Source organism: Temnothorax curvispinosus, unplaced genomic scaffold (genome assembly GCF_003070985.1).
Source record: "Temnothorax curvispinosus isolate PA1 unplaced genomic scaffold, ASM307098v1 QBEX01013631.1, whole genome shotgun sequence".
NCBI lineage: Eukaryota > Metazoa > Arthropoda > Insecta > Hymenoptera > Formicidae > Temnothorax > Temnothorax curvispinosus.
In genome coordinates, this window is record NW_020223411.1 from 1 (window position 1) to 10971 (window position 10971).

General features: G+C 56.7%; 1 protein-coding gene across 1 annotated transcript; it reads left to right on the top strand.

Annotated features, from left to right (window-relative positions):
• Window positions 1–2413: 2413 nt before the first annotated feature.
• Window positions 2414–7489, top strand: LOC112463768. The gene has a single exon (XM_025030326.1). The coding sequence runs from the start codon at window positions 2414–2416 to the stop codon at window positions 7487–7489; it is 5076 nt and encodes a 1691-aa protein (XP_024886094.1).
• Window positions 7490–10971: the final 3482 nt, after the last annotated feature.

A 10971-nucleotide genomic window follows, 5' to 3' on the forward strand; every position in this document is an offset into this window, starting at 1 on the left:
CCCTCCCTCTGCGCCCCATTTCGGGGGCCTCTGGGAGTCGGGCGTTAAATCTTTTAAAACTCACTTACGGCGGGTGGTGGGGGAGCAGATTCTGACGTTGGAGGAGTTCGCGACGGTCCTCGCTCAGATAGAATCCGTATTGAACTCGCGGCCGCTTTGTCCCGTGAGCACGGATCCTCTGGACCTAGAGGTCCTGTCTCCCGGTCACTTCCTCACAATGGAGCCCCTGGTGGCCATTCCCTCTCCTGACTTGACTCCTCTCCCCGTGAACCACTTAGGTCGATGGCAATTAATACAGCGAATTCACCAGGACTTCTGGAGACGCTGGCATCATGAGTATCTCTGTACTCTCCAGCAGCGTCCCAAATGGTGGACCTCCGCTAATCCGCTCGCCGTGGGCTCACTCGTACTCATTCGAGGGGAGAACGCGTCGCCTCTCCAATGGAAGCGCGGCCGCGTAGAGTCCCTTCACCCGGGTCGCGATGGCGTTCCGCGGGTCGCCACGGTCCGAGTGACGGGCGGTTCGATCGTGCGTCCCCTGGTGAAGCTGTGCCCCCTGCCGATGGGCACACTTCTCCAGGCGACCAACCCCGATCCGTAAAAAAAATGCATCTCGCTGCATTTTGGTGGGCGGGATGTTTGGTACTCGCGTGTAAATAGTTACTTGTAAATAGTTGTTAGTTGCGTCATTGTATTGTATTCGCGTTAGATTAGTTGCTTAGCATCCTTGTATATATTTGTCTCGTTTACGGTCGGTAACGAGGCTCACTTCGTATTAGCGACTCGCGCGCGACGTTGGCGGATCGCGATCCATTCGATAGTCAATGTTCGCGCGACTCACCCGACTCGTGCTGCCCGCACGCGGGCGGCCACCCCAAGCACGAAGTAGAGGAGCTTCTTCCCGGTGTCTTCGCGAGGCGCAAGCACCGGCACAGTTGTATTTCGTACGCGAGAGAAGACAGTAAAATTTGGGGCCGTACTCGACGCCTCACGTCTCGGACCGTCGTCGTCTCTCGCTTTTCGAGAAGAATTACATCGTATCGATAGAATCTTGCCACGTAGTGATTTGGTGGACGGTATTCCGCGCCCGGGTGCACCCCGCGAAACGGCGCCGTGTGATTCGAATCGTGTGCATTAACGCTTGCTTGCTTGTATTCCGCCTGCACGCACGATCACGCGATCCGCATGCGTCTTGCACGACCATCCTGCCTGGGCTGACTCTCCGCCACCACGAGAACCAGGAGGAAGGACGGAGGCTGTGCGAGGACATCACGGGCTACGATACGGTGAGTCGCTTCGCGCCCCCCCTTTTTTTTGGCATTTCTAATCGCTTTCGTGAGGGCACGGGCCCTCTGGTCCTTCAACCGAGTTTGACCAATCGCGAATCCGGGGCGGATAAACACCCCCCCGAGCATTGGTCCTTCGAGCCGGATTTAGCTTCGCGTTCGTTACTTCCGCCAACCTTTCGCGCGATTAGCAATACTTCGCATTAATTCGTAATATTTGTCGGCCCTGTTGGGCATTCCGTTGTGCGATAATCGGCGCGTGCACGATCCCACCGCGTGATCGCTCTTGTCCGCACGTGCATTCGGCACGCTGTGGCGAAGAAATACGCGTGAAGATTGTTCGCGCGTGCCATTATTCGACACGCTACCCCTGCACCCGCGTGCAATACAGATTAACGCGATAATTGACGCGTGCACGTTCGCACCGCGTGATCACTCTCGCTCCCCCGCGTGTATTCGGCGCGCGGTGAGGGGAAGTTCGCGCGGGGATTGTGCGCGTGCCGTAATTCCTCGCGATCGAGAAGACGCCGGCACACTCGGTGCCGTTCTCTCAAGTGAAATTCGCGCTCGCTGCGCGCTTGGTGCAACATCATTTGACGGAATCATCAGCACGTTCGGACCGCGTGATATCTGTCGTCCGTACGTCGCTTTCAGCACGTCGCGACGGGAATATCCGCATATTCGTTGCGTGCGCTATTATTTCTCGATACCGAGAGAACACCTTATTATTTTTTGCGCTCGAGAGTACGATTGCACACTCGGTGCCGTTCTCTTAATCATAGTTTGGGTAATAATAAGCGATCGAATATTCGCGATATTCCATTGCTTCAGCTTAACCGTCGAATTCGAGACGCCCGCCCCTCCCGACCTTGGCGACCGGTGCGGTGTTTTTCGATATTGTTGTTGGTCTCCGCGTTCGAAGCGAGACCTTTGAAAATATTTGGCACGTGCTCTGATCACGTGCACATACATTTGCTCGCAAATATTAGTGTCATCTCCCGATCCTTCTCACTCCTGTAGGACAAAGCCTTCGAACCGTTGTTGATTTTCGTGTCTTCGCGCGCGTATAGATCATCCTCACCATGACGAAGGGGGCTCGATCGCGGCGCGAGCTATGCATTCGCCGCATGAGGGAAATTCATCAATACTCGGTGCTCGCATCGGAAAACCCGACTCAGAAGGCGGAATTTATGGCGCGCTACCCGACGGTCGCGAAAGTGGTAGATGATTTCGAGGGAAATCACCTAAAGATTATCCAAGACGTCGGGGACGACGAGTTCGAGACGGAGGATAAGATTCGCGACGAGTTCGACCGATTGCGCTTCGCTGTCGTGGGGCGATACGAGAAATTGGCTCGAGCCGCACGGAAGGCCGATCCGCCGGCTCCATCGTCCGCGTCTCGCTCGGCCATTCGCCTGCCGAAGCTCGCGCTCCCTCAATTCAGCGGAGATCTCGCGCTGTGGCCGACCTTTATCGCGCTCTTCGACGCGGCGGTTCACAATAACCTCGACGTTACCGTCATCGAGAAGTTTCAGCATTTACTGACTTCGCTCTCTGGCGAGGCTCTCGGTGTCGTAAAACACCTGCCGTTGACAGTGGAAAATTATCCCATCGCGTATGACGCATTACAGGCGCGCTATTCGGACAAGCGCGAGTTAGCTAAGCAGTATTGGCGTGCAGTCGTACACGCTAAGCCTTTGGTCGGGGATACTCCCGCCTCTCTCCGTGCGTTATTGGACGGGTTCACCGAGAACACGCGCGCTCTTGGAATGTTAGGCTATCCGGTCAAGGCGTGGGATTTTATGCTGTATAATCACTTGCTGGAGAAACTCACCCCTACGTTACGGGAGAAGTTTGAAGCGAGCCACATGTCGGTGGACTCGCCGAGTTTCGATCAGCTGGTACAATACCTATCGAGTTACTGCTCGGTTCTCGCGTCAGTGGCGGGTCCTTCGGCGCAATCGGGCAAATCGAAGCCGTCAACTCCCGCGAAGAAGGGCGCAGCGACTACCTCGCTCGTCACCCGGAACGCCGCGTGCGTAAAATGCGGAGAGCAGCATTTATTAGCAAAATGCGCCGGTTTTCTTCAACTCTCGGCAAGGGAGAGGCACGACCTCGCGCGTGACAAGGGATTATGCTTGAACTGCCTGCGCTCGGGTCATAACCTCAAAACCTGCCCCAGCTCGTGGACCTGTCGGTCCTGTAAATCGAAACACCACTCGCTCCTGCACTTCGAGCAGGCTAACACGGTTTCTCCCGCAACCGTTCCCTCGATAGCTTCGGGCGCCAGCGAGTCCGCGCCCTCAACCATCGTCGAAAACAAGCCCATCGTTTCGATGGCCAGCGTTTCTAACAGTGTGGTGCTCCTTTCGACCGTGCGGGCCGAGGCCCTTGACGTTAGGGGCAACGCATTTCCAGTACGCATGTTGCTGGATAGCGCCAGCCAGGCAAACTTTATTACAGAAAGCTGCCTTCGAAGGGGCGGTTTCGCGCGGACTAGACATAGCGTCGCCGTTTTGGGCGTCAACGAGACGAAGGCTGCCACCACTCGGGGCCTCACTTCACTCGTGATTCGCGTAAAGAATCGGGATGATCTTCGTTTCCCGATCGAAGCCACGGTGCTCCCTCGCATAACTTCGCCGTTGCCTAACCATCGAGTTGACTCTAAGGATTGGAGTCACTTAACGGGACTGCCGCTCGCGGATCCGGAATATCATCTGCCGGGCTCTATCGATATATTGCTGGGCGCGGATTCCTTTGTATCCGTGCTACGTGACGGTCGCCGCACCGGGAGAGCTGGGGAACCGGACGCCTTCAATACCGCGTTCGGTTGGGTACTGATGGGCGCGGTCTCTCCGGCGTTACAAGTGCAGCCACTGCACACCTTTGCCACCACGCTCGAGTCAATTGATGCCGCGGTGGAGCAATTTTGGAGACTGGAGGACGTGCCGGAACACCCTCCTCGATCCGAGGAGGATCAGCGATGTATAGAGTTCTTCGAAAGAACTACTTACCGTGACCATTCGGGTCGTTTTGTCGTTTCGTACCCGTTCGCGTCGGGCCTTCCCACGTTCGTGGATTCGCGGCCGATAGCCGTAAATAGATTGCGCGCACTCGAGCGCCGTTTCAAGTCAAATCCGGACTTTCGACAGAGCTATAACGCCTTTATGCAGGATTATCTGGATAGCGGTCATATGACCATCGCGAGTGAGGCCGCTCCTCCGGACGGCCGGGTTTACTATTTGCCGCACCACGGGGTGCACAAACTTGACAGTACGACCACCAAGCTTCGCGTCGTCTTCGATGCCTCAGCGAAAGGCCCGAACGGGTTATCTCTCAACGATACGATTCTAAGCGGACCGAAGCTACAGCCCGACATAGTCGCGGTTCTCCTCCTCTTTCGCGCGAAACCCGTGGCTCTCACCGCCGACGTGAAACAAATGTTTCGGCAGATCTGGATCACGCCGGAGCATCGCGATTACCAACGCATCGTCTGGCGTTTTTCGGAGTCGGACCCCATACTCGATTACTTGCTTAACACGGTCACTTTCGGGAATACGGCCTCGCCGTTCCTGGCCATTTACTGTCTGCTTCAATTAGCGCGGGAGAATCGCGAACGATACCCCCTAGTTTACACCACCTTGCTCGAATCGTTGTACGTCGACGACGTCGTGGCTAGCGTCCGCTCCGTCGGTCAGGCCGTCGCGCTGCGAGATCAGCTCCTCGAATTGTTCCGAGGCGCCGGTTTCGAACTGCGAAAATGGGCGAGCAGCCACTCCGAAGCGTTGGAGGGGCTCGACCCATCAATCTGTAGCGACGCGATGCTTTCGTTTGAGTCAGCCGATGACCAGGTCCTCAAGGTCCTGGGACTCCGGTGGCATTCTCAGTCGGACACCTTTGGCTTTCAAATCAACCCGCTGAATCGGAACTGCACGAAACGCACCATTTTGTCGGAGGTGGCCCGCGTGTTCGACCCCTTGGGTTTTTTGACCCCGTTGACGTTCACCGCGAAATGCCTGATCCAGAGGTTATGGACGCTAAAGCTCGAGTGGGATGACGAACCCCCGTTGGAGGTCCGCCGCCAATGGGAGCGTTACCAATCGGAGTTCGACGCGTTGACCGCGCTCCGTATCCCGCGCACGTTCCCAGTGGGCGATAACATTCGATATGAGCTCCACGGTTTTTGTGACGCAAGTGAGCTGGGCTACGGGGCCGTAATCTACCTGCGCGTCGTCGCTCCATCGGAGAGCAAACGCTTGCTTCTTTGTGCCAAGTCAAAGGTGGCTCCCCTCCGCGCGGTCTCTTTACCCCGATTGGAGCTCTGTGCCGCGTTGCTCCTCGCCGATTTAACTGCGTACGTCCGTCAGGTGTTACGGGGTCACACCGTCATTGACACTGAGCGCGCTTGGTCCGATTCCACGGTCGCGCTTTGTTGGATCCGATCCTCTCCGCATCGATGGAAGACATTCGTACGCAACCGCGTCGCTCGTATACAGGAGAGGATTCCGATTGCGGCTTGGGGACACGTGCCCACGGATCAAAATCCGGCGGATCATTGCTCGCGCGGACTGTTTCCCCGCGACCTCGTGGCTAGCTCGATGTGGTGGGAGGGACCCGAGTGGTTGACGGACTTCGAGACTCACGTCGAACCGGTCCTCTCGGAGGAGTCGCTTCCCCGCGAGGAAGAGCGGATCACCTCGCTCGTGTCACTCGATCCGCCCGGTTCATTGCTCGCGTTGTTGGATCGCTTCTCGTCGCTAGACAAAATCTGTAGAATAGTCGCATACGTTTCTCGATTCCTAAGTCGTTCCAGGGCCAGGCCGGCACCCGCGACCTTGGCCGTGGACCAACACGAATCGCATTCCGCATTGTTAACGTTAATCAAACTCGTCCAGCTGGATTCGTTTGAGGAGGAGATCGATCGTCTAGGGCACCGGAAAGGGCTGCCAAAACCGTTTCTCAAACTCGCTCCTTTTTTGGACCCAACGGGTCTTCTCAGGGTGGGCGGCAGGCTGATTCACTCGGGATTGGCCTACGAGACCAAGCACCCTATATTGTTGCCCAACAAACACCGGTTAACCGACCTCATAATCGAGCGGGAGCACCGTGCGAATCTGCACCCGGGTAGACGCACGCTCCAATATCTCCTCGCACAACAGTTCTGGATCCTCGGAGTCCATCGCGCAATTCGACGCGTGCTCTCTGCGTGTTATAAGTGCTTCCGAGCGAACCCTCGCCCGAGTCAACCGCTCATGGCGGAGCTACCGGTCGACCGCGTGAGCCAGGTCAAGCCCTTTTCGGTGAGCGGCGTCGACTTTGCGGGACCCTTCACGCTCGTCACTCGCCGAGCGCGAGGGGTCTCCTCGTTTAAGGCATATGTCTGCCTTTTTGTTTGTTTCGCGGTTAAGGCCGTCCACTTGGAGGCGGCGCTCTCGTTGACCACGGAATCCTTCCTCGCTGCGCTGCGCCGCTTCGTAGCCCGTCGCGGACGCTGCTCCTTGTTATATAGTGACTGCGGCACGAACTTTGTGGGCGCTTCTCGGGAGCTCGCCGCACACATGCGCGGCGCGGCGGAGCGGGAGAGGATCCGATGGTCCTTCAACCCTCCCTCTGCGCCCCATTTCGGGGGCCTCTGGGAGTCGGGCGTTAAATCTTTTAAAACTCACTTACGGCGGGTGGTGGGGGAGCAGATTCTGACGTTGGAGGAGTTCGCGACGGTCCTCGCTCAGATAGAATCCGTATTGAACTCGCGGCCGCTTTGTCCCGTGAGCACGGATCCTCTGGACCTAGAGGTCCTGTCTCCCGGTCACTTCCTCACAATGGAGCCCCTGGTGGCCATTCCCTCTCCTGACTTGACTCCTCTCCCCGTGAACCACTTAGGTCGATGGCAATTAATACAGCGAATTCACCAGGACTTCTGGAGACGCTGGCATCATGAGTATCTCTGTACTCTCCAGCAGCGTCCCAAATGGTGGACCTCCGCTAATCCGCTCGCCGTGGGCTCACTCGTACTCATTCGAGGGGAGAACGCGTCGCCTCTCCAATGGAAGCGCGGCCGCGTAGAGTCCCTTCACCCGGGTCGCGATGGCGTTCCGCGGGTCGCCACGGTCCGAGTGACGGGCGGTTCGATCGTGCGTCCCCTGGTGAAGCTGTGCCCCCTGCCGATGGGCACACTTCTCCAGGCGACCAACCCCGATCCGTAAAAAAAATGCATCTCGCTGCATTTTGGTGGGCGGGATGTTTGGTACTCGCGTGTAAATAGTTACTTGTAAATAGTTGTTAGTTGCGTCATTGTATTGTATTCGCGTTAGATTAGTTGCTTAGCATCCTTGTATATATTTGTCTCGTTTACGGTCGGTAACGAGGCTCACTTCGTATTAGCGACTCGCGCGCGACGTTGGCGGATCGCGATCCATTCGATAGTCAATGTTCGCGCGACTCACCCGACTCGTGCTGCCCGCACGCGGGCGGCCACCCCAAGCACGAAGTAGAGGAGCTTCTTCCCGGTGTCTTCGCGAGGCGCAAGCACCGGCACAGTTGTATTTCGTACGCGAGAGAAGACAGTAAAATTTGGGGCCGTACTCGACGCCTCACGTCTCGGACCGTCGTCGTCTCTCGCTTTTCGAGAAGAATTACATCGTATCGATAGAATCTTGCCACGTAGTGATTTGGTGGACGGTATTCCGCGCCCGGGTGCACCCCGCGAAACGGCGCCGTGTGATTCGAATCGTGTGCATTAACGCTTGCTTGCTTGTATTCCGCCTGCACGCACGATCACGCGATCCGCATGCGTCTTGCACGACCATCCTGCCTGGGCTGACTCTCCGCCACCACGAGAACCAGGAGGAAGGACGGAGGCTGTGCGAGGACATCACGGGCTACGATACGGTGAGTCGCTTCGCGCCCCCCCTTTTTTTTGGCATTTCTAATCGCTTTCGTGAGGGCACGGGCCCTCTGGTCCTTCAACCGAGTTTGACCAATCGCGAATCCGGGGCGGATAAACACCCCCCCGAGCATTGGTCCTTCGAGCCGGATTTAGCTTCGCGTTCGTTACTTCCGCCAACCTTTCGCGCGATTAGCAATACTTCGCATTAATTCGTAATATTTGTCGGCCCTGTTGGGCATTCCGTTGTGCGATAATCGGCGCGTGCACGATCCCACCGCGTGATCGCTCTTGTCCGCACGTGCATTCGGCACGCTGTGGCGAAGAAATACGCGTGAAGATTGTTCGCGCGTGCCATTATTCGACACGCTACCCCTGCACCCGCGTGCAATACAGATTAACGCGATAATTGACGCGTGCACGTTCGCACCGCGTGATCACTCTCGCTCCCCCGCGTGTATTCGGCGCGCGGTGAGGGGAAGTTCGCGCGGGGATTGTGCGCGTGCCGTAATTCCTCGCGATCGAGAAGACGCCGGCACACTCGGTGCCGTTCTCTCAAGTGAAATTCGCGCTCGCTGCGCGCTTGGTGCAACATCATTTGACGGAATCATCAGCACGTTCGGACCGCGTGATATCTGTCGTCCGTACGTCGCTTTCAGCACGTCGCGACGGGAATATCCGCATATTCGTTGCGTGCGCTATTATTTCTCGATACCGAGAGAACACCTTATTATTTTTTGCGCTCGAGAGTACGATTGCACACTCGGTGCCGTTCTCTTAATCATAGTTTGGGTAATAATAAGCGATCGAATATTCGCGATATTCCATTGCTTCAGCTTAACCGTCGAATTCGAGACGCCCGCCCCTCCCGACCTTGGCGACCGGTGCGGTGTTTTTCGATATTGTTGTTGGTCTCCGCGTTCGAAGCGAGACCTTTGAAAATATTTGGCACGTGCTCTGATCACGTGCACATACATTTGCTCGCAAATATTAGTGTCATCTCCCGATCCTTCTCACTCCTGTAGGACAAAGCCTTCGAACCGTTGTTGATTTTCGTGTCTTCGCGCGCGTATAGATCATCCTCACCATGACGAAGGGGGCTCGATCGCGGCGCGAGCTATGCATTCGCCGCATGAGGGAAATTCATCAATACTCGGTGCTCGCATCGGAAAACCCGACTCAGAAGGCGGAATTTATGGCGCGCTACCCGACGGTCGCGAAAGTGGTAGATGATTTCGAGGGAAATCACCTAAAGATTATCCAAGACGTCGGGGACGACGAGTTCGAGACGGAGGATAAGATTCGCGACGAGTTCGACCGATTGCGCTTCGCTGTCGTGGGGCGATACGAGAAATTGGCTCGAGCCGCACGGAAGGCCGATCCGCCGGCTCCATCGTCCGCGTCTCGCTCGGCCATTCGCCTGCCGAAGCTCGCGCTCCCTCAATTCAGCGGAGATCTCGCGCTGTGGCCGACCTTTATCGCGCTCTTCGACGCGGCGGTTCACAATAACCTCGACGTTACCGTCATCGAGAAGTTTCAGCATTTACTGACTTCGCTCTCTGGCGAGGCTCTCGGTGTCGTAAAACACCTGCCGTTGACAGTGGAAAATTATCCCATCGCGTATGACGCATTACAGGCGCGCTATTCGGACAAGCGCGAGTTAGCTAAGCAGTATTGGCGTGCAGTCGTACACGCTAAGCCTTTGGTCGGGGATACTCCCGCCTCTCTCCGTGCGTTATTGGACGGGTTCACCGAGAACACGCGCGCTCTTGGAATGTTAGGCTATCCGGTCAAGGCGTGGGATTTTATGCTGTATAATCACTTGCTGGAGAAACTCACCCCTACGTTACGGGAGAAGTTTGAAGCGAGCCACATGTCGGTGGACTCGCCGAGTTTCGATCAGCTGGTACAATACCTATCGAGTTACTGCTCGGTTCTCGCGTCAGTGGCGGGTCCTTCGGCGCAATCGGGCAAATCGAAGCCGTCAACTCCCGCGAAGAAGGGCGCAGCGACTACCTCGCTCGTCACCCGGAACGCCGCGTGCGTAAAATGCGGAGAGCAGCATTTATTAGCAAAATGCGCCGGTTTTCTTCAACTCTCGGCAAGGGAGAGGCACGACCTCGCGCGTGACAAGGGATTATGCTTGAACTGCCTGCGCTCGGGTCATAACCTCAAAACCTGCCCCAGCTCGTGGACCTGTCGGTCCTGTAAATCGAAACACCACTCGCTCCTGCACTTCGAGCAGGCTAACACGGTTTCTCCCGCAACCGTTCCCTCGATAGCTTCGGGCGCCAGCGAGTCCGCGCCCTCAACCATCGTCGAAAACAAGCCCATCGTTTCGATGGCCAGCGTTTCTAACAGTGTGGTGCTCCTTTCGACCGTGCGGGCCGAGGCCCTTGACGTTAGGGGCAACGCATTTCCAGTACGCATGTTGCTGGATAGCGCCAGCCAGGCAAACTTTATTACAGAAAGCTGCCTTCGAAGGGGCGGTTTCGCGCGGACTAGACATAGCGTCGCCGTTTTGGGCGTCAACGAGACGAAGGCTGCCACCACTCGGGGCCTCACTTCACTCGTGATTCGCGTAAAGAATCGGGATGATCTTCGTTTCCCGATCGAAGCCACGGTGCTCCCTCGCATAACTTCGCCGTTGCCTAACCATCGAGTTGACTCTAAGGATTGGAGTCACTTAACGGGACTGCCGCTCGCGGATCCGGAATATCATCTGCCGGGCTCTATCGATATATTGCTGGGCGCGGATTCCTTTGTATCCGTGCTACGTGACGGTCGCCGCACCGGGAGAGC

Excerpts from the sequence above, each read along its gene's own strand:
- LOC112463768 (XM_025030326.1), top strand. The coding sequence starts at position 2,414 with ATGAGGGAAATTCATCAATACTCGGTGCTCGCATCGGAAAACCCGACT.